At 43.0% G+C, this 24,766-nt stretch overlaps 1 protein-coding gene and 2 non-coding genes across 3 annotated transcripts in view; 2 read left to right on the forward strand and 1 right to left on the reverse strand.

Moving 5' to 3' along the window:
- LOC126203345 (GPI transamidase component PIG-S) overlaps nucleotides 1-24,766 on the forward strand; it is a 50,312-nt gene that overhangs the window by 21,214 nt on the left and 4,332 nt on the right. Inside the window, exons 5-6 of the mRNA XM_049937635.1 lie at nucleotides 19,129-19,302; nucleotides 22,688-22,974. Coding sequence (XP_049793592.1) covers nucleotides 19,129-19,302; nucleotides 22,688-22,974 — 461 coding nt within the window. The remainder of the gene's footprint in view (nucleotides 1-19,128; nucleotides 19,303-22,687; nucleotides 22,975-24,766) is intronic.
- Nucleotides 12,843-12,917, forward strand: Trnas-uga (transfer RNA serine (anticodon UGA)). Its single transcript has one exon. It is a non-coding gene; the product is annotated as a tRNA-Ser (tRNA).
- On the reverse strand, nucleotides 15,256-15,329 carry Trnat-ugu (transfer RNA threonine (anticodon UGU)). Its single transcript has one exon. It is a non-coding gene; the product is annotated as a tRNA-Thr (tRNA).

Here is a 24,766-nt window from a genome sequence, read left to right on the forward strand (position 1 = left end):
TTGGTGTGAACTCTTCACCATCTTGGCTTCCTGTGGCAGCCCGTGTTCACCTTGACCTTCATTCGCTTCCTAAGAATACTACTCTGGCCTTGTTTTATCGCCGTAAGTTTCATGACTTTTGTACAGAACTTTGCAATAGTACCTTTCTGTACATTGATGGCTCTCAGACTGCCTGTGGTGTCGCGTGTGCCTTTGTTATTGACACCGACGTTTTTTGGTATCGGCTTCCAGAACAGTGCTCAGTATTTACGGGAGAGCTCTTCACCCTGTATCAGGTCATGCAGTACATCCAGCAATACAGGATTTTCAGCTGCATCATCTGTTGTGACTCACTCAGGGCCCTTCAGAGCCTTTGTACACCGTCCATCTGTTAGTGCAATGGGTCCAGGAAAGCTGACACTTGCTCACTCTTGATGGAGTTACTGTGATGTTTATGTGGGTCCTGCTCACATCGGTCTAGCGAGAAACGAGGTCGCTGACTCTGGTGCCAAGGCTGCAGTCCTCTTACCTCGGCCCGCTAGTTCTTCCATTCCCTCTGTTGATCTCTGTGTTTCTGTCTGTCAGCAGTTGGTGTCACTTTGGCCTCACTGCTGGTCCTTCCTTCTTGGGAAGGCTCTCCCAGTGGCTTGGTCGAGCTCCTCTCAGTTCTCTCGCCATGAGGAGATCATTTTAGCTAGGTTGTATATTGGGCACTGTCTTTTTAGCCATCACTATTTGTTAAGTGGTGCTTCGCCACCACTTTGTGCTCACTGCCCTTTGCTGTCTCAGTTATCGGTCGTTTTAGCGAATGACACGTGGACTCTCGACCGTGTTTTACTTTTTACTGTTGTAGCAATATGGCAAAGGACATTTAATCTTTAGTTCAGGTCATCCATTTCTCTATGGCATATTCTATGGAACCTTCTCCAAGTCCCTGTTTTTGACTGTTTTTCCTTCCATCGATTGGGCTTAATGTGTAGTCGTTTTTAACTTCTTTTTTGTCTTCATGTTGTACAGTTCAGACGTGGGTGCATATGACCCAGGTTGTTTAAGCGCCCTAAAACAAAAACAAACAAACAATATCCCATCTCCAATGAAACATAGTAAAACACAATTGTTGTCCAAGGAGCTGACACTAAACATAATTACGTACATGGAAGATCATCTGCAGCATAGTAAGAAAAGAATTATGAACCGATTTTGAATAACTCCGCAGCAGTATTACCATGTAGCACATATGAAAAACTACAGATGTTTAAGGGAGGACAAAGCACACTTGTTACAAAAACTGGTGTTAGTGCATTTCGAGGTCGCTCAAAACAATGTATAGGATGTGAATGATAGTGACTTACGACATTATGCACGTCATATTGCGCGCGACATAGATTAACAGTGATTTCAAAGGAAGCAGTGGATGGTCACGTGACTTCAAACATAGCTACAGAATTGGAAGACTACAAAATTTCAAACAAACTTGATGTGACACATCAATCTGCAGAATACCGTATTTACTCGAATCTAAGCCACACTTTTCTTCCGGTTTTTGTAATCTAAAAAACCGCCTGCGGCTTAGAATCGAGTGCAAAGCTAGCGGAAGTTCTTAAAAATGTCGGTGGGTGCCGCCACAACTTAGTTCTGCCGTCGAATATATGTAGCGCTACACAGGAATGCTTTGTAGGCACAAAGATAAATACTGGCGCCAAAACCTCTGCGTCCGTAAATAAATTTAAAAAAAAGGTGTAAGACAAGCTTTTTTTCTCCGCGCCGAGTTTCGACCACTGCATTTTCATACATTATCCAACGAAGTAAACACAAATTCCGTATTGTTCATCTTCGAATGTAGCAGCATTTCAATGTACTACAAAAACCCGACTGGCAAGAATGTTTAGGATGTTTGTCAATATGGCCAACTCTACGTTCTAAATTTTTTCCTATCTGTGAGAAGAGATGGTTCCTAATAGGAACTTTTATAAATTGTGAATCACATGCAGTATTCTCGTCACCATAAGAATAATATGAATATAAACATTTTGCCATGTATTGTTTCGTGTTTGCTGCTATCTGCCGGCCGCGGTGGTCTAGCGGTTCTAGTCGTGCAGTCCGGAACCGCGCGACTGCTACGGTCGCAGGTTCGAATCCTGCCGCGGGCATGGATGTGTGTGATGTCCTTAGGTTAGTTAGGTTTAAGTAGTTCTAAGTTCTTAAACCACAAAACTAGAGTGAGACAACAGCAAACGCGGAAGAATATACATATCATGTCATGTTTATATTCGTATTATTCTTATGCTAAACAGTGATACGGTCAGAAATGAAGCGAGGCAATTGACTAGATTTTTAAATCTAAGATGACTCTAATTTCTGTGCAGAATGTAATGTACTAAAGAGGCGCCTGCAAAGATTTTCAAACGGAGAAAAATTTTCGCTAAACTCTTGTTCAGAACATCTTCTATCATACGCGGTCTATTATTTGGTTCTTGTTGATCATTATCAAAGAAAGCAGCAGTGTAAGTAACAACAAGTAGCAGTCTCTTGCCATTGTTTCGCTAATGAGACGATTCCTCTCTTTTTTTTTTTATTATTGTAAGCGGCGGTGGCGTGCACAAAAGCAAGCCATGCCGCAAGCGGCGACAGGCCGTAAACACGCAGTATCAGAGTACGACAAACAATGCATGACACAGTACAGTAATGCATTTTCAGCGTAGAGTGACGTAAACACCTATAACAAAGAAAACTGCGCTTATCAGATCAAAGAAAAATAAGCAATCAATTCAAAGCAGATGAAGCACGTGAAAAAGAAAGGGTACCCGTATAAATACGGATGGAGCGCCTGACGCATAGCAATGGCTACCTGGTAAAGCTTAACTGCTAAGCTTACGACTCGAACCAAACTACTGTAGCTGTATTGTCATTCATTCGACCTAAATTGTCTCATATTACAGTGGACCAACTTTGTTTCGATTTGGAGACGCGGGCTTAAACTTTTCTCTCCCCTTGAATTTCGAGTCTCAAATTTCAGGTGCGGCTTAGATTCGGGAAATTTTTTTTCCTTGATTTCGAGTCTCATTTTTCAGGTGCGGCTTAGATTCGAGTGTGGCTTAGACTCGAGTAAATACAGTAAGTCCGAAAATTTGTAGATGAAATAAACAAACTTGTTCCATAGTTCACTAAGGAATTTGTTTTCAACTCCGACCTATTGGGATTTGAAGAGGAAGTGTATACAAACCGTACCTTCGAGATTAGAGGTATGAAGAGAGTTGTATCGAGATCAACTAACTTCAGTGCCTTAATGCACTCGTATACAATTATGCCGACCGTTAATCTGGATGATAAATTGGCTGGAAAGTTATTTATTCTTCTGTGAGAATTGAAGGTGCTCTACCCCCTACAATTCTTTCTCGTGTGCGTGAACTTGCAAGGGCAGTAGGGAATATTTACGTCGCAGTAAATAAGAGTGGCAAAATGGATGTAAGAGAACTGCAGCTATGGTATGAGCACTGCTTTTGGCCAGTAGCTGATCAAAATAACTTGCTTTTGCTTGATTCCTGGTCTGCATATAAAAATCATACTTCTTTAGAGTAAAATATCCCTTCTGAAAAATATGTGACATTGCTGTTCATACCACATGGAGCCACTAAGAAATTCAGCCTCTGGATTGGTTTATTTTATTATATATATATATAACACACACACACACATCCAAAAACAAAGATGATGTGACTTACCAAATGAAAGTCCTGGCAGGTCAACAGACACACAAACAAACACAAACATACACACAAAATTCAAGCTTTCGCAACAAACTGTTGCCTCATCAGGAAAGAGGGAAGGAGAGGGAAAGACGAAAGGATGTGGGTTTTAAGGGAGATGGTAAGGAGTCATTCCAATCCCGGGAGCGGAAAGACTTACCTTAGGGGGAAAACAGGACGGGTATACACTCGCACACACACACATATCCATCCACATATATACAGACACAAGTAGACACAAATGTGTCTGCTTGTGTCTGTATATATGTGGATGGATATGTGTGTGTGTGCGAGTGTATACCCATCCTTTTTTCCCCCTAAGGTAAGTCTTTCCACTCCCGAGATTGGAATGACTCCTTACCCTCTCCCTTAAAACCCACATCCTTTCGTCTTTCCCTCTCCTTCCATCTTTCCTGATGAGGCAACAGTTTGTTGCAAAAGCTTGAATTTTTTGTGTATGTTTGTGTTTGTTTGTGTGTCTGTCGACCTGCCAGGACTTTCATTTGGTAAGTCACATCATCTTTGTTTTTGGATGTATTTTTCCTACGTGGAATGTTTCCCTCTATATCCCCCACGTCATAACATACACTGGAGAGCCAAAGAAAGTTGTACATCTGCCTAATATCGTGAAGGGCCCCCACGAGCACGCAAAAGTGCTGCAACACGACGTGGCGTGGACTGAACTACTGTCTGAAGTAGTGCTGGAGGAAATTAACACCATGAATCCTGCAGGACTGTCCATAAATCCGTATGAGTAAGAGGACTTGGAAATCTCTTCTGAACAGCACATTTCAAGGCATCTCTCAATAACGTTAATGTCTGGGGAGTTCGGTGGCCATCAGAAGTGTTTAAACTCAGAAGTGTTCCTGGAGCCACTCTGTAGCAATTCTGGACATGTGGGGTAACACAGTGTTCTGCTGGAATTGCCCAAGTCTGTTGGAATGCACAATGGATGTGAATGGATGCAGGTGATCAGACAGGAAGCTTACGTACGTGTCACCTGTCAGTCTTCATGCCTGTACACGTCCATCCACTCGGTACAATTTGAAATGAGACTTGCCCGACCATGCAACATGTTTCCAGTCATCGACAGTCCAATGTTGGTGCTGACGGACCCAGGTGAGGCATAAGCTTTCCGTTGTGCAGTTGTCAAGGGTACACGAGTGAGCCTTTTACTCCAAAAGCCCATATCGATGATGTTTCGTCGAATGGTTCACACGCTGACGCTTGTTGATGGCCTAGCATTGATATCTGCAGCAATTTGCGGAAGGTTGCACTTTTGTCATGTTGAACGATTCTCTTCAGTTGTCATTAATCCTGTTCTTGCAGGATCTTTTTCTGGCTGCAGCAATGTTAGAGATTTTATGTTTTACCGGATTCCTGATATCCACTTTACACTCATGAAATGGTCGTACAAGAAAATCCCCACCTCATTAGTACCTTGGAGATGCTGTGTCCTATTGCCTGTGCACCAACTATAACACCACATTCAAACTCACTTAAATCTTGATAACCTGCCATTGCAGCAGTAACCAATATAACAACCGCACCAGACACTTGTTGTCTTATGTAGATGTTGCCAACCACAGCACCGTATTCTGCCTATTTACATATTGTCACATATTGTAATATTTGGCTGTATGCTCATATACCTTGAGCCACTTGTTTGGATCTTGGCCATTATCACCAGAGAACCTGGAAGGATGTCGCATGTGGTGGCACACAGTTGCTGTCATCGTAACATCATCTTATTCTTCTGTATCCGGTAGATTGCGATCTGTTGAATATGGCTTGAACTCGGATTTCTCGCCATGTAAATGGCGGCTCCATCGTGGCCTGATGGGAGCCACTGTGTCGTCGATAATGTATGGTATCACAAGTTCCAATACCCGGCGCCTCCACCAGAATAATGTCACGTAGAAGAAGGGATGAATGATGAACACTAACTTCACTTAACGAAGGTTTATTCAGCACTTGCACATACAAGAGCGGGGATCGAACTGCCTCCGGCCAGAACACATACGGTATATATACAGCTACAGAACATTCCAGTACAATGATTCTTGCCATTTGTGGATACTTGTAGAATGTACTTGAACCGAATATAAAAATTAAAATTTTACGGTTCAGGTGAGTTTTGAACTCACGACCTTCCATGCAACAGTCTAGTATCATAACCACTACACTACAGCGACTGTGCTACTCAGCTTCTTCTGTGACATTGCTCCCTCCTTAAAAGAACAGCGTCTTGGTGTTACGTCCTCCTAGTCCAGGAACGAGTCATCGGTCCTACATACTCCAACTCCCGATGACTGATGTTCGCCCTGGCGCTGATCTTCGTAGAACTTCCCTTGCCACTACGTTCTTCATCACATTTCCACTTGTTGCATGTTGCTGGAGCTTCAAATTTATCCTGGGTTGCATTCGATGGATGTGGAGCGTATCTCTGATCTTTCGTCGTCTTGTGATGGAGTCGAAATCTTCAACTTCATAAGGAATATCAGACAACTGTCTTACAACCACATAAGGTCCAAAGTAGCGCCTGAGGAGCTTCTCAGAGAGACCGATCTTCTGAACAGGAGTGAAGATCCAGACGAGGTCACCAGGCTGGTAAACAACAGGGTGGTGGCTCGCTTCATACCTTTGGCTATTGTTTTCTTGAGCCTGCAGTGTGCTGATTCGAGCTAACTGCCGAGCTTCCTCAGCTCTGGTTAACACCTGGTCGATGTAGTTGTCGTCCACATCATCGGCACGTAACGGAAACACAGTGTCCATCATCGCCGTCACCTCACGACCATGCACCAGGAAAAATGGTGTAAATCTTGTGGTGTCTCGTTTGGCGGTGTTGTAGGCAAACATAATGAAATGTAGCACCTCATCCCAGTTGCCCTGCTCAATGTTGACGAACATTGATAGCATGTTGGCCAACGTCTTATAAGGCGTTTAGTAAGCCTGTTAGTTTGCAGATGGTAAACAGTCGTCATGTGATGAGTAATGTTGCTCCAACGGTTTATCTCTGTCACAAGATTCAATTGAAAAACTTTCCCTTGATCTGTAATTAATGACCTTGGGGCACCGTGTTTTAATACAATGTGTTCTACAATGAATTTGGCTACCTCGAATGCTTCAGCTGTCTTCACAGCTTTTGTAATGGCATAGTGTGTCGTATAATCAGTGCAAACAATAATCCATCTGTTGCCACTAGCAGACGTTGGAAATCGTCCGAGGAGGTCAATCCCAACACGCTGGAAAGGCATTTCGGCTGGTGGAATTGGTAGGAGTCAGCCAGATGGTTTCTGAGGAAATGCCTTTCTCCTCTGGCACTCTCAATAGTGCGACACATAGTGACAGACACACCTAAATAAACCTGTATAGAAAAATCTCTTGCAGATCCTGTCGTATGTCTTAATAAATCCTAAATGTCCGGCCTCAGGCATGTCATGGAATTTCTGTAGAACATGTAAGCGCATGTATTTAGGAATCACTGGTAGCCACCTCTTTCCAAACGCATCGAAGTTTTTCTTGCAGAGCAATCCATTAACTACCTTAAATAGTCCTTTCACATCCGCTGACCAGTTTAAGGCAAGCATAATTTGAGATATCTTGGTGGCCTCCTCCTGCTCAGGAGAGAGATCCTGGAGTGTAGCGAGACAGTCACTATCTTCATCAAAGTCCTGATGGTCTTGCACAGGGTTTTTTGAGGGACAGTTGGTCTCTTGGTGTTTTTCTTCCACTTCTGTACACAGTGGTAATGTCATACTCTTGAAGACATAGTGCCCCCCTGGCGAGTTGTCCTGTTGGATCCTTAAGACCTGCCAACCAACAAAGTGAATGATGGTCTGTAACAACTGTGAGTGGCCTTCCATAGAGATATTGTTGAAATTTGCACATGGCCCAGATCACAGCAAGTCATTTTCTTTCTGCAGTTGAGTAGTTTCCCTCGGCTTTTGTAAGTGTCCTAGAAGCATAGGCTATAACCTTTTCTTTTCCATCTGAAATTTGCACCAAAATAGCACCGATCCCATACCCATTGGCACCTGTGTGTAGTTCTGTAGGTGCTCTCTCATCATACAGACCAAGTACAGGGTCAGTCGTCAGAGCCTTTCACAGCACATTGAAAGAATCTTGTTGAGCACCACTTCAGATAAATGTAGCATTGGCTTTTAACAACTCTTCGAGTGGCCTGGCTTTGATACAAAAGTCTTTGATAAAACAACGGTAATAAGAACATAATCCGAGGAAGCTTCTCACATATCTAATACTTTTAGGAATAGGAAATTCCGTTATAGATCTCACCTTTTCTGGGTCTGGCGCACACCTTCGTTTGACACAAGGTGTGCAAGTATTTTGATTTCTTTTGATCCAAAGAGACATTTTCTTGGATTAAGTTTCAGTCCAGCTTGATGGAGACACTTAAGAGAACTGCCCTCAGTCTTTTTATGTGTTCATCAAATGTCTCTGAGAACACTATAATGTCATCTAAATAACAAAGACACATCGTCCACTTCAGGTGACTTAGAAGATTATCCATCATCCATTCAAAAGTTGCTGGTGCATTACACAAACCAAACGGCATCACCTTAAACTCATACAGGCGGCCCTCAGGGGTGATGAATGCAGTTTTCTCATGATCAACCTCATCTACTTTGATTTGCCAGTATCCAAAGTACATGTCCATGGTTGAGAAAAACGTAGGCCCCTTCAGACAATCTAGTGTATCGTCAATTCGTAGAAGAGGGTAAATGTCCTTTTTAGTTATCTTATTAAGCTTCCTATAATCAACACCAAAGCACCAACTGCCATCCTTCTTCCTGATGAGGACCACTGATGATGACCTTGGGCTCTTTGAAGGCTGAATGATGTCATTCTTCTTCATTTTCTGCACCTTGTCGTTAATTATTTGACGTTGCTGGCACATGGTATGGTCTATGGCTTATTGATTGATTGTCTCCAGTGTCAATCCAGTGCTTCACCATCAATGTGTCTAATTTGCTCTTCACCTGTGGATTGAAGCATTCAGAGAACTCTTGAAGAATGGCAAGTAGCTTATTCTGTTGTTCCTTAGTGAGATCTGGTGATAGTCGAGCTAGAAGATCGTGTCTCGTAGTGGTAGCACTAATTTCGCCCACAGACTCGGCGTGCGAAGTTTCTATGACACTCAGCTGTTCTGCAATTAACAGCTCAGCATTTGCTACGCACTTGCCTCTTGGAAGGATCTGCGGTTCTCAGCAACAGTTAACTATCCACAATTCACCGGATCCGTTCTTAAATGAAGACGACAGAGGCTGGGATGACCAAGTTATTCTTCAGTGGTAAGCTTCTCTTACATTCCACTACAAGATCCATGGGTTGATGCATGGCATAATACATGACAGTTACCTTTCGAGCGCTGACTGCAGGAATGATCACTTCATCCAGCACACACAGTCTCCACACACTCGGATGCGCATCTTCCTGTCCACAGTATGTCATCTCATCTAGCATAATCTTCGAGTGACCACAATCTATAATTGCCTGAGAAGCTTCCAAAAGTCCCATCTGAGAATGACGTCATGACTACACTCTTGTAAGAGGACAAATTCTAAGGGCTGTATATGGCCACTTATACCCACATGAATGACACATCTTCTTGTAGGTTTTACATATTTTCGATTAGCCACCTTCAGCAGAGATGTTTTGTTGTCGACGAATACGGTTTTCTGGAACTGGCGACGATACTTTTCCGAAATGACTGCATATGATGCTCCAGAGTACACAAGAGCTTGAGCTGGTCAGCCATCCATGAGGATATCGACGTAGTTTCCTATCATTTTTGTAGTGATCAACGGCGGAGGGTTTTTCTCTTCAGTGGCCTGGAGCTTCTAAACAGCGATGGAGACCTTGATCTGCGTGTTGGGGAGCGTACTCTTCAGCGGCTACCTAGTGGCGATGGTGACCTACATCGTCCTGCACCCACATCTTCTTGTTCATCTTCTCCGTCCTGAAGTTGGTGTCGGCTAAGATCAGTCTGCTGTCTCTTGGTGCGGGCATCAGCTGCCTTTTGTGACAATAGCGCACCACATGTCCCAGTCGTCCGCAGTGGAAGCATACTGGTTGGTTATCCTGGGACCTCAAGGCGTCAATCTTTCTTGGTGCTCAAACAGGTTCCTCATGCGGCATTGTAGGAACGTAACTTTGCCTGGGTCTTGACTTTGTTACCGTTTTAAAGGGAAATGAAGGACGAGAGATTGGGTTCAAAGTCGGTTCCACTTCCTCCCTTATGACCCCTTGAAGCATCTCGGTTTTTTGCTCGCCGTACAATCCAAGTGCCTTCTGAACTTCATCTCTCACTGTCTGGCGAAGAACACTTGTGAAATCAGTTCCTTCCTCCATCACAGACATTGATACAACGTTTGGAAGCCGTTAAAAAACTTCTTGCATGTAATGCTTTTTTGATGTATTGTCTCGATATAGTGGCACTATTTTATGAAGTTATCTGCTGTCGAAACCTCCTTCAGGAGCAGGGCTTGATCATGTCCTCAGCAACACCCTTCATGAGATGTGCAACCTTATCTTCCTCCTTCATTCGAGGGTGCACTATTTTACATTAGCTCGAAGACGTTGTGAATGTAGGATGCTGTCGTTTTTCCTGGATGCTGTGCCCTGCACTTTAATTTATCTTCAGCCTTGCACTTCGATCATCGTGTGTCGCCGAAATACTTGCATATTTCCGCCTGGAATACTTCCCAGCTTGTGAACTTCTCCTTGTTGTTCTCATACCATTGCTTGGCAGTGCCCTCCAAGTAGAAAAATACATTAGCCAAACACACAGCATCATCCCATTTGTTAAATTTGGCTATATGCTCATATATCTTCAGCCACTTGTTTGGATCTTGTCCATCATCACCAGAGAACCCGGAAGGATGTCTTATGTGGTGGCACACAGTGGCTGTCTCCAGTAGAGTGCGATCTGTTGAATATGGCTCAAATTTGGGTTTCTTGCCACGTAAACGGCGGCTCCGTCGTGGCCTGATGGGAGCCACTGTGTCATCGATAATGTGCGGTATCACAAGTTCCAATACCCGGCGCATCCACCAAAATAATGTAATGTAGAAGAAGATGTAATTAGATGAATGACGAACACTAACTTCACTTAATGAAGGTTTATTCAGCACTTGCGCATACAAGAGCACGGAGCGAACTGCCTCCGACCAGACATGTACAGTATATATACAGCTACAGAACATTCCAGTACAATGATTCTTCCCATTTGTGGATACTTCTAGAATGTACTCAAACCGAATAAAGAAATTATAATTATACAGTTCAGGTAAGTTTTGAACTCACGACCCTCCATGCAACAGTCTAGTATCATAACCACTACACTACAGCAACTGCGCTACTCAGCTTCTTCTGCGACAATACATCTATATTTGAATACACGTGCCTATACCAGTTTCTTTGGCGCTCCAATGTATTATCTCACTATCTGTAGCTACGACTTAAAGGATAGACAGTTTTACAATAATCTCCACAACAGAACTATTTAGCATTTGGTTGCAGGCCAGCACATTTCATCAGTTCCCATCACCCCATTATGCCAATATGATTCTAGATGCATTCTTTAAGAGTTGATACTTAGCTGAACGTCCTGTTCAGTTTGTCCCAGGTTGTCCCATAGAAGGTTGATTGCTGCATCTTCGAGACAGTCATTTTCTGTCACTGTCCTGATGCACATTGTGAGTCATTAGCAGCTAATATTTTTCCTATCATAATTGTTAACACAACATGTTCATATGATTGAACTGAAGATTGAATTTGTGACCTCCCATTCCAAGGGTGCCTTGTAAGATTTGATATTTCAGTTCTCAAAAGCAAAGCAGATATGATAACAGTACTTTGCTTAACATTGTCGTAGCCATCATTGTGTAGTAAAGTGCTTCATGTGCTGTCAAGATTGGCAGTGGGGCAAACAAAAGTCTAGCGGCCTGAAGTTCTCCCGAATGCTAGCAACTTCTACCAATTCAGAGCGAGGGAGTGCGTTTGGCAAGAAAAGTTTGTCAGATAGTCCTCGTTAAGTGCTCACCACTGTTTGTGTTCAATATGCCTCCAGTTACACCAAACTTATTTAAATTAAGATTTTTTATTACAATGAACAACACTTTCACTGCCAATGGAGAGCTTATTCTGTGTTAAGCGTGCGTTAAGAAGATCAGACGCTCTGTGAAGTCCCAACTTCAGCAACATATACATAGTAGAGCACTTGCCCGCGAAAGGCAAAGGTCCTGAGTTCGAGTCTCGGTCGGGCACACAGTTTTAATCTGCCAGGAAGTTTCATATCAGCGCACACTCCGCTGCAGAGTGAAAATCTCATTCTGGAAACATCCCCCAGGCTGTGGCTAAGCCATGTCTCCGCAATATCCTTTCTTTCAGGAGTGCTAGTTCTGCAAGGTTCGCAGGAGAGCTTCTGTAAAGTTTGGAAGGTAGGAGACGAGGTACTGGCAGAAGTGAAGCTGTGAGTACCGGGCGTGAGTCGTGCTTCGGTAGCTCAGTTGGTAGAGCACTTGCCCGCGAAAGGCAAAGGTCCCGAGTTCGAGTCTCGGTCGGGCACACAGTTTTAATCTGCCAGGAAGTTTCATATCAGCGCACACTCCGCTGCAGAGTGAAAATCTCATTCTGGAAACATCCCCCAGGCTGTGGCTAAGCCATGTCTCCGCAATATCCTTTCTTTCAGGAGTGCTAGTTCTGCAAGGTTCGCAGGAGAGCTTCTGTAAAGTTTGGAAGGTAGGAGACGAGGTACTGGCAGAAGTGAAGCTGTGAGTACCGGGCGTGAGTCGTGCTTCGGTAGCTCAGTTGGTAGAGCACTTGCCCGCGAAAGGCAAAGGTCCCGAGTTCGAGTCTCGGTCGGGCACACAGTTTTAATCTGCCAGGAAGTTTCATATCAGCGCACACTCCGCTGCAGAGTGAAAATCTCATTCTGGAAACATCCCCCAGGCTGTGGCTAAGCCATGTTTCCGCAATATCCTTTCTTTCAGGAGTGCTAGTTCTGCAAGGTTCGCAGGAGAGCTTCTGTAAAGTTTGGAAGGCAAGAGACGAGGTACTGGCAGAAGTGAAGCTGTGAGTACCGGGCGTGAGTCGTGCTTCGGTAGCTCAGTTGGTAGAGCACTTGCCCGTGAAAGGCAAAGGTCCCGAGTTCGAGTCTCGGTCGGGCACACAGTTTTAATCTGCCAGGAAGTTTCATATACATAGTGATAAGCATACAAAGAACAAAGTAGTGCAATCGTCTAAGAAGCAAATGTTATTGATGCAAATGCAAAAGACTCCAAACCTCAAAAACAAATTTTTCAGTGATATGTGCTCCGCTATGGTTGCTGCAAAAATTCTGTGTTTCAGACTTCAAGTAATGGCCGCTATCGACAGGGGATCTCAGGATGATTCCATATTTCTGGGTTTCTGGAAAGCTTTTGACACTGTTCCTCACAAGCGACTTCTAATCAAGCTGCGGGCCTATGGGGTATCGTCTCAGTTGTGCGACTGGATTCGTGATTTCCTGTCAGGAAGGTCGCAGTTCGTAGTAATAGACGGCAAATCATCGAGTAAAACTGAAGCGATATCAGGTGTTCCCCAGGTAAGCGTCCTGGGACTTCTGCTGTTCCTGATCTATATAAATGACCTGTACGACACTCTGAGCAGTTCTCTTAGGTTGTTCGCAGATGATGCTGTAATTTACCGTCTAGTAAGGTCATCCGAAGACCAGTATCAGTTGCAAAGCGATTTAGAAAAGATTGCTGTATTGTGTGGCAGGTGGCAGTTGATGCTAAATAACAAAAAGTGTGAGGTGATCCACATGAGTTCCAAAAGAAATCCGTTGGAATTCGATTACTCGATAAATAGTACAATTCTCAAGGCTGTCAATTCAACTAAGTACCTGGGTGTTAAAATTACGAACAACTTCATTTGGAAAGACCACATAGATAATATTGTGGGGAAGGCGAGCCAAAGGTTGTGTTTCATTGGCAGGACACTTAGAAGATACAACAAGTCCACTAAAGAGACAACTTACACTACACTCGTTCGTGCTCTGTTAGAATATTGCTGCGCGGTGTGGGATCCTTACCAGGTGGGATTGACGGAGGACATCGAAAGGGTGCAAAAAAGGGCAGCTTGTTTTGTATTATCACGTAATAGGGGAGAGAGTGTGGCAGATATGATACGCGAGTTTGGATGGAAGTCATTAAAGCAAAGACGTTTTTTGTTGCGGCGAGATCTATTTACGAAATTTCAGTCACCAACTTTCTCTTCCAAATGCGAAAATATATTGTTGAGCCCAACCTACATAGGTAGGAATGATCATCAAAATAAAATAAGAGAAATTATGCTCGAACAGAAATGTTTAGGTGTTCGTTTTTCCCGCGCGCTGTTAGGGAGTGGAATGGTAGGGAGATAGTATGATTGTCGTTCGATGAACCCTCTGCCAAGCACTTAACTGTGAATTCCATATAGTAGTCATGTAGATGTAGATGTAGATGTAGATGAAGTGCCTGAATATCACGTTTCTACAAAAGTACTGCGGGCAACAGATTCCTGGTGAATCAACATTACGGAAAACGATTTTGATTTTTATTACCTGGAGGCCCTCAAAACTTTGTGATAAGTAATTGCCACACATGAAGTAGTGGAAACTGCAGGCTGGAATACCAACAATAATGAAAAAGATTGATTGATACTGTAAAGATTGCATGTTAAGTTTCAGACTGGCGCAACGAAAAGACTGTTACACACTGAGCTTTCGGCCATTGCCTCCTTTGCAAAAGAAAGGAAAACACACACACACACACACACACACACACACACACACACACACACACACTGAAAATAATTTCCTATACCGAGCACCAAGTGTTTTGCAAAGCCCCACATTGTATGCCACTCTGGAGAGAACTGCTGCTGAACCTAGCATTGCCACCTGAGCCCGACTGCCATTAGAGGTGATACTGCATAGTGGGTAGTGAATAAAGTTGATGACACAATTTTGGCAAAAATCTGTGCTACTTGACTTTTGCTACAATCTTCAGTATCTTTAGTGGGCAAGGAGATGTTGCTCCAACTGACATCTCCAGTAACATTTCATGTCCTAAATTTTTGCACTATGAATGTTTTGTGATGTGGATACATCATTTACCTCCTGCAAAAATGTTCTTTCTGTTTACTGACATTCTGTGTCTGCAGAAAATTTTGATAAATACCTTGCTATTCGTTGTGTATCAAAATGAATGGAAAGTTTTGAGACCGTAGCGATTTAAGCGAAGATGTACATTTTGGTTAGCTGATGTGACTGAAAACAGTTTTCTTGTAGCAGTGCTGTATAGACTTTCAAAATAAAAAAAATAAGTATATATACACTAAGATGGTATCTGTTCTTTCGGACATGTCCGAAAGAGCAGATACCATCAGTGACCATGCAGCTCGTTAGAATGAAATTACAATGAAACGAACACCCTTAGCTGCTTACAGGCGTTGACACACGTCAACGGGGACAGATGAAAATGTGTGCCCCGACCGGGACTCGAACCCGGGATCTTCTGCTTACATGGCAGATGCTCTATCCATCTGAGCCACCGAGGACACAGAGGATAGTGCGACTGCATGGATTTATCTCTGGCATGCCTCGCATGAAACCCACATTCTCAACGTATTGTCCCGCACTACATTCGTAGTGCCCCCGCCCATTATACTCATTAGTAGCGGCGCGTTGCCGATTCCCATAAAGAGTTCGGGCATTGTCTGTGCATTCGCACAGAAGAAGAAGAAGAAGATGGTCAAGTGGCAGGTGAGCCTTAATGATATATATATACTAAGATGGTATCTGTTCTTTCGGTCATGTCTGAAAGAACAGATACCATCTTAGTATTATATAGTTAAGGACATGTCCGAAAGAACAGATACCATCTTAGTATATATATAGTTAAGGCTCACCGGCCACTTGACCATCTTCTTCTTCTGTGCAAATGCACAAACAATGCCCGAACTCTTTACGGGAATCGGCAACGCGCCGCGAGTAATGAGTATAATGGGCGGGGGCACTACGAATATAGTGCAGGACAATACGTTGAGAATGTGGGTTTCGTGGGAGGCGTGCCAGAGATAAAGCCATGCAGTTGCGCTGTCCTCTGTGTCCTCGGTGGCTCAGATGGATAGAGCGTCTGCCATGTAAGCAAGAGATCCCGGTTTCGAGTCCCGGTCGGGGCACACATTTTCACCTGTCCCCGTTGACGTATGTCAACGCCTGTAAGCAGCTAAGGGTGTTCATTTCATCGTAATTTCATTCTAACAAGCTGCATGGTCACCGATGGTATCTGTTCTTTCGGACGTGTCCGAAAGAACAGATACCACCTTAGCATATATATTGTTAAGGCTCACCGGCCACTTGACCATCTTCTTCTTCTGTGTGATTGCACAAACAATGCCCAAACTCTTTACGGGAATTGGCAACGTGCCGCGAGTAATGAGTATAATGGACGGGGGCACTACGAATGTAGTGCGGAACAATACATTGAGAATGTGGGTGTTGCGGGAGGCGTGCCAGAGATAAATCTGTGCAGTCGCGCTATCCTCTGTGTCCTCGGTGGCTCAGACGGGTAGAGCGTCTGGCATGTAAGCAGAAGATCCCGGGTTCGAGTCCTGGTCGGCGCACACATTTTCATCTGTCCCTGTTGATGTATGTCAACACCTGTAAGCGGCTAAGGGTGTTCATTTGAATGTAAAAAAATAAGTAATGTAAAGCATACCTCATTTTTATACTTTTCGAGTTTCTTTTACATTTAAGTGCATGTTAAGATAATACGAGGCTTGTCTTAAAAGTATCCAACCCTTGGCCAGAAAAAATATTTTGAATACCTGATGGGGCTGGGACCCTAATCCCCTTCAAAGTAGTCCCCTTGTGCTTGCACATACTTAGCCCATCGATCCTTCCACTGCCGGAAACACCTCTGGAAGTCTTCTTTTGGAATGGTGTTCAGCTCTGACGTTGTGTTCCACATTATCTCTTCCTCTTTTCTACTCTCAAAACGGGATCCTTTCAGTGGCTTCTTCAATTTTGGGAACAATCAGACGTTGCAAGGAGCCATGTCTGGAGAATAGGGAGGTTGGCGAATGGCTGTAATTCCATGTTTGGCCAAGAAGTTTTGGATCAAGTGGCTTGAAAGTGCAGGGGCGTTGTCGTGATACAGTTGCCAGTTTTTCGCCATCCACATATCTGGTCTTTTGCACCGAACTGCGTCGCAGAGTCGCCGGAGAACATCTTGATACTACACCTTTGCCACTGTTTGTGCTTCTGGTGCGTATTCGTGATGCACAATTCCATGGACATCAAAGAAGATTGTCAGCATCACCTTGATTTTTCTTTGCACATGCCGCACTTTCTTCGGCCTTGGAGACTCGGTATGCTTCCATTGTGACGACTGTCTTTTTGTTTCTGGTTCATACTCGTTCACCTATGACACATCTCCATTTATCAGAGTGTTCAGAAACCCAGGGTCAACGTTGGTGGTGTGCAGAAGGTCCTGTGCAACGTCAAAATGGAAGTCATTTTGTTCCGGCGACAACAATCTGGGCACGAATTTCGCAGCCACTTGGTGCATGTTCAAATCATCACACAAAATTGCATGTGCAGAATCTTACTCACTCCTACCTCTTTGGCAATCTCCCGCACAGTCGAGCAATGATCTGCCATCACCAAATTTTGCATCCTTTCAACAACAGCTGCACTCTGAGCAGTTTGGGGCCTGTCAGAACGCTGGCCACTCTCCACTGATGTGCAGCCATTTTTGAATCGGTTGAACCACTCCTTAATTTGTGTTACACCCATTGCATCTTCTCCAAACAACTGCTGAATCTTATGAATTGCTTAGCTTTGAGAATCACGAAGCTTTTGACAAAATTTGATGCAGTATCTTTGCTCAACATGTTCAGCCATCTTGAGAGAATCGGTAATCCAACAAACACGTTGTGTAGCACCTCACGCAGCGACCGACAGGCTGCAAATAACATGCTTTAAGGTGGGGTCAAAATTCACGCATGCACATAAAGGTCTCTTCCTTTACTGTGTACAGTGTCACCGAGCTGTCGTCTCTATTTTGCGTGGGAAAATCAAAGGTCAGATACTTTTTAGACAGACCTCGTATAGTAGGTGATGGTGTGATTCAGATGTTGTTTTATGTTAAATAAAGTATTTTGTGTTTTACACATTTTAATTACTACAAATTTTGTGTGTTGGTATTACATAAAAATCCATAATCTATCCATAAGTTTTCCACCAATCTTGAATGACGTGCTGTTGGGTTGTTTCTCTTTTTATTGACATCATTTAGTATTTATCCATATTTAGAGAGAACTACCATTCTGTACAGCGAGGGGAAATGTGGCCTTAAGTTATTTTGCATTTCCTTCTGATCATCCAGTGGCGCTAATTTGTGTACATAACAACATGCACAGGCATCCCTATGTGCTTGATTGATTATGTAACTGACAACATTAGTGGTTGTACAACACTTCCTTGGGGCGCACATGATGTCACTTTGTTTCTGTCCGACTTAACAACCTGTCTTTTATTATTCAAAAATTCTTCAGGGCAATCACATATTTGTGAAAATACTCCATGTAATCATATCTTGGTTGCCGGTCAGCAACAGGACACATTGTTGAACAACCTTCAGAAATGTTAGGTGATGACTCAGCTATGTCTACCATTTGCAAAGTATCATCTGTTAAAAAAGCAAACTGTGTTTCACATAAATAATGTATTTCTGAACTTCTGATCGTTTGAGAGAAGCTGTAGTGTATAATGTAGAATGCTGTAACAGAAGCTCGCTAGGGATTTTGGTCTATAATTCTGTCTATGAATTCTTATATCAGTTTTATAGCCAGGTCTGACCTGCACAATTTCCATTTAGACTGTGCTACAAACAAGGTGATATATTGATAGATCAGATCTTAGGAAGTAGCTTGTTCCATTATTTGTTTTTATGTGTATCAGTTTTGCTCTAATATCTCCTCTTTTAACAACTGTTTATGTAAGCACTCCCCTTTTGTACCAAGTGTCATATTAGAATTGAAATTGTTGATAAAATGGTATATAAATACTTACCAAGATTTGAATTATATTTGTAGGATGATGATTTAACTGTTTTTATTAATTTCAAAATTTTGTGTGTTTTGAAATACTGCATCCTCCTAGCTCTATGTTTAAGTGGTGGTGTTTATTTCAGATCTTAACTGATGTGGAGTTTCTGTGATTAATATTAATCAGACTGTGGATCACACTAGTTAAAAATGCCGTCCTTGTACAATCTGTATTTTCTCATATAAATATTGTATCTTTTCTGTTGTCATACTTTAGTGTATCACTATTATTTGTGTTTTGTAGATTACATTACACCCTTTCTGGACAAGCTTTCGACAGTTGCTAACTTTTCTCTGCGGTCGCAGTGGATTTACTTAACTCCTCTGGAGATAAGACCACGCCGTGCTCCTGAAGGTGGATTTGTGTTGGACGCAGAATCCTTACCTCAGCTCATCACACCACTGGAAAAGAAATTAGGTATTTATTGCTTCGTGAAGGATTAGTCGCACATTCCTAATGTTTTCTAGCTGCAGTCACAGTAGAGCTTAAATTGCTGAAACTGCTCTGAGACAGCAGGAGGGGTAAGTACACAATCACTAGATATGTTCCAGTTTTGTGGTAGTCTTATATACATTCACATTGACCAACTGTGTAATTCACATATTGCAACTTCCCAGAGCTCTGCCAGTTGGTACGATCAGTTGTGTCTTTTAGTATTTTCTTGGAAAACAAGAATCAACTTTGAGATATGATGATTGTGTATGAGAAACAGTAGATGCACAGTTGTATCTTTTCTGTCATCATACTTTAGTGTATCGCTATTATTTGTGTTTTGTAGATTACATTACACCCTTTCTGGACAAGCTTTCGACAGTAAATTTAAGGTACAATCCCTCCAGTTCTTTTCATTGACTAGTAACAGATAACATTAGTTTTGAGCCAGAGTAACCAAAGTTAAGGTGAGCATTTGCATATAAGAATACCTCTGAACCTACAATATATGCAACACAATTAATGAAGCCAAATGGCTTTGAAAGCATGGCTCAGTTGTATGTTACAGGTCACATTATAAAGGTGTTATTAATCATATGAGTAAATTATTAAAAATAGATGGTGTTATGTAAATTGCCTACCCTCTTTCCTATAATTTCTATCAGTATTTTAAGATTGCTGATGCAGAGAAAGATGAAGAAAGAACATTCTAGCAGGTCACATGGATTTTAATGCATCTTATATTGTGCTGGCCTTCGGTTAATTGTAATGAAGCTTTAGGTAACTTAATGGAGAGGCAAAGTAATATCACAACAGCCTCTGTTCATTTGCAAAACATTTTAGCACTGTCCATCCATCACATCTCAGATGTTAATGTTATTGAATAGGCAAACTTTACCTTCTTGTTCCAACTCCAAGTGTAATTCTGCCAAGCTGACAGAGAATTATCCTCCCAACCTTGTACAAAAACAAATTCCCATGCCTTATCTTCCAGTCTCCCATCACCTCCCAAAGTCCCACCGTCCAGCCACGGAGGAGCATTCCCCTCGTAACTCAGTACCATCTAGGACTGGAGCAACTGAATTACATTCTCCGCCAGGGTTTTGATTACCTCTTGTCATGCCCTGAAATGAAAAATGTCCTGCCCACTACTCTTCCCACTCCTCTCACAGTGGTATCAGTGGTATTCCATTGCCCACCGAATCTACATAATATACGCGTTCATCCTTACACAAGCCCTGCTCCCAATCCCTTACCCCATGACTCATACCCCTGTAATAGACCTGGATGCAAGACCTGTGCCATATATCCTCCCATCACCACCTACTAACATCACCTATCCCATTAAAGGGAGGGCTACCTGTGAAACTAGCCATGTGATCTACAAGCTAAGCAGCAACCACTGTGCTGCATTCTATGTAGGCATGACAACCAATAAGCTATGTCCGCATGAATGGCCACTGACAAACTGTGTCCAAGAAACAAGTGGACCACTCTGTTGCTGAGCATGCTGCCAAACATGATATCCTTCTGTAATTGCGTAGGCTTCCGCGGCCAGAGTCAGTCGACATAAAAGTTTTCTGGGTTTGGTTCCGCGTCAGACCCAGAAGAAGGCAGCTGCAATCGTGGCCGAAACATTGGCTTTTCTATAGCAGCAGTAGTTTTTACATTATGACGCCGTACCAAACCCAGAAAACTTTTATGTCGATGATATCCTTCATTTCAATGACTGCTTCACAGCCTATGCCATGTGGATCCTTCCCACCAACACCAGCTTTTCTGAATTGCGCAACTGGGAACTTTCCCTGCAATACATCCTACGTTCCGTAACCCTCCAGGCCTCAACCTTCATTAGTCACTGTTCCTCACCCATCCAACCCCTTGCCTGTTCCAATTCCAGCACTACACAGCCGTCATTCCACCATCACACGTTGTATTTTTATTTCTCTTATTTTCCATTACCCCCCCCCCCTCCCCCCTCCCCACATCTCCCCTGCCCTCTGTCTAACCTGCAGCACTTCACTGTCCGCAACCCCCCCCCCCCCCCCACTTTCCCAACCCTTCCTTGCCCCCACCCTCCTCCTTACTCCCACCCAGTCACCACTCCCATCATGCACACTAGTGCTGCTACTCGCAGTGTGGTTTCAGTTGCCTGCCTGAGACTGCAGTTGTGTGTGTGTGTGTGTGTGTGTGTGTGTGTGTGTGTGTGTATTGTTGATGAAAGCCTTAATGGCAAAAAGCTCCAAAAGCTTTAATTTTGAGTCTTTTTGTTGTGCCTATCATCAACTCCGCATCTCCACCATATGGTGAGTAGTAAGTTTTCTTTTCATAATATTGAAGCTAACAGATACGATAGGTGCATGCCATTTGTAGGATGCTGTATGCCAAAGTAGGAACTGCCAAGAGATTCTGTGCCTCACCCTGCGGCAGAAAAAAATGTGTTTAATGATCCATCTTGTTTATTATTTTCGTGGTAACAATTGTGTGAATGCCGAATGTTATTTTGGGCTCTAGGCACTTATGTTATTCATGGTGTCTTGCTACAAATTTTCTTGACTACCTTAAATATAGATTTTGAGGACATAATGTGACATGCACTTTGTGTACTCTTGTCTCTGTGTTTTCAGGATGTACCAAAAAGTGGTTTGAGACCGTGCCCAAATGCAAACCACCACAAAAGTAAGACAAAAGAATGAATAACTTAAAAAGAGTTAAAAGTTAGTAATAGGGTGAGTTTATAAGCATTTGTTTTGATCAGTGTTATAGATATGAGTGGTGTCTGTTCTGTCAGAGATGTCTGACAGAAGACACGAATCATATGGGCACAACATCTTTCTGATGATAAAAAGTTTCAGTGTGGATGCACAACTAACATCTGAACTGTTACGGGAATCAGAAATCTGTGAATAGGGGGTTAATGGGTAGGGGTTGTTGCAGTGCAACTAGGAAGTTGGGAATTTGGGTCTGACAGAAAGTTTGTCCAGAGGGCTGTGGCTGTTAAGGTAAACATTCTAGAGAAACAGAGAATCTGGGTTCAAGTCCTAGTCTGGCAAGCAGTTTCAACTCTCACAATTGCATTGCCCAGTGCTCTGTGTGGCTATAAGTCATTGTTTCCTTCCTAGCTCTTTCACATCCTGTTTCCTTTCCTTTCACTCAAATTATTCATATTAATCAGTATTGTCCAGCAGCTGGTATGATAATTTCAATGACATCTTTGTTTGAAGCAATGCTGAATATTTGTTTTTTAGCCATTTCTGTTTGGAGATGGGGGCATTTAGTATTACTTGTTTGGAAGTTGATTTTAATCGTGCATAATGGTTTTTATCAGCAGTGTTTTGGAAATGATATTGATTTGGAATTTATGTTGCAGCATCTCATGTATCAAATAATCCGTGCATACAACTACTTGTATACGTACCACTGTGCAGCGAGTCCCCCCTTCGCTTGCTGCCAAGTGATCAGTCAGTTTCCAAATACTCTGGCTTGCCTGGATACACAATGGGATTCCATTCACCTCGCTGGGGTGGTCTTGTTCTACAGAATCCTACTGCAGATGCATGTACGGGCCCACAACCAGTACTTGTAAATCCTGATTGGCCTAGTCTGGCTGCGATTTGGTTGCAGCAATTGCGAAGTCTTATTGGCATTCCTGAACACGTAAGTACTGCAATTTTAGGCAGAGTTAAGATGGCTACATGATTCTCTCTCTCTCTCCCCCTCTCCCTCTCTCTCTCCCCCCCTCTACCCCCTCCCCTCTCCCCACCTCTCCCTCCCCCCTTTCCTCCCCCACATCTCATGGTCATGCTACTGTAGTAAAAATTTATAACTGTCACTTCTTAACATAATGCTTATCGTATTTGCCTTATACCACACACAATGAACACTGTAGTAGCTAAGTACCCTCACCATACTCAAACTAACGTGAAAATCAATGCTAAATGTTCTATGTGCACCCCAAAGTGCGTGTTACAGGCAGATGTGGTGGAATGATGCAATTGGTTGGAATATCACATGGTACACAGCTCATCCCCCACCACATCCCTTTTTACGTGTGCACTATTATAGCAACTGACAGTGGTAGTGTCCCCCTGAAAGTATTAATATATCACTATTGTACTATGCTAGTACTACTTTAGGATACAGTTATAGTAGAAACATAATTGCTTGAATATATTCATTTATTAATTTTCAAGCTGTGGTATTTGTATATCATTTGCTGAAAAATATTTGGCAAAATATGAGGGCCACTGAAAGGAAAACTGAACTGCAGAACAGTGGGACCATGGAACGGTTCCATTAAAAAATAATTACCACACTTGTTAAGGCATTTATCCCACTGGGAGATGAGAATTCGTAGAATATAATTGCCTGCTGACAGATCCACAACTGCACCCACTCTTGCACTTCTTCATCCAGCTAAAACTGACTTCCACGCGTGTTTTTATTCAGGTTACCAAAGATCTGAAAAATCAAACTGTGAAAGATCTGGACTGTATGGAGGATGTTGCAGAGTTTTCCAACCAAACTACTGGAGCATAGCATTTGTCCTATTGGCAGGTGGGGCGGGTGTTATCGTGCAACAGAATGATTTTGGCAGACAGCATTGTGACAGCCCAATGGCAAACAACAGAGTCAACAGCCCCTCCAGAGAAATCCAAAACTGTCCACACAAGTTCTGTTAAGATCATGACAACCTTCTTCTTCAACTGCAGGGCCCCTCCGCTCGTAGAGTTTCTTGAATATGGAAACACAATCAATGCACAGTACCTTGAAGACACTTTGCAGAAACTGGGAGTGCACCTTAAAGTCAAAACACCCCAGAATTCTGTCAGTTGGATTCATCCTGTTGGATGATAATGGCCGTCCCGTCACTACCAACTGGACAAAGGCTACACTTCAGTGATTTGGTTGGGAAAGACTGGAACATCCTCCATACCGTGTGATTTTTCACATATCTGGTGATCTGAAGAAAGAACATGTGGACAGCAGTTTCAGTTGGATGAGTATGTCCAAGAGTGGGTGCAGTTGTGGATACGTCAGCGGCCAACCACATTCTACAAAACAGCAGCTGTTTTGTCTCCCAGTGGGATAAATTTCTTAATGCTTGTGGTGATAACTTTTCAGTTTGCATGGTCCCATTGTGGCAGGTATTCGGTTTTCGTTTGGCTGCCTGTTGTGCTTAGGAAATTAAATGCTAATACGGTCCTATGCTGTCTTATTTAGCAACAAATCTTTCAATGTGCAAAGAATATTCATGACAGTGGAAAGGCTAATCAAAATTATCTATGATGAACATGATTGAGACTGTTCAGTTCTAACTTTGCCATTCCTGCACGTATATGTAGATATTCTGTCTTTATCCCCCATATAAGAGGTGCCCTCCTCCTCCTCCTCCTCCTCCTCCTCCTCCTCAATTTTCCTTCCTCCTGCCCCCCCCCCCCTTTTTTTA

The sequence above is a fragment of the Schistocerca nitens genome, chromosome 9 (assembly GCF_023898315.1).
Source record: "Schistocerca nitens isolate TAMUIC-IGC-003100 chromosome 9, iqSchNite1.1, whole genome shotgun sequence".
NCBI lineage: Eukaryota > Metazoa > Arthropoda > Insecta > Orthoptera > Acrididae > Schistocerca > Schistocerca nitens.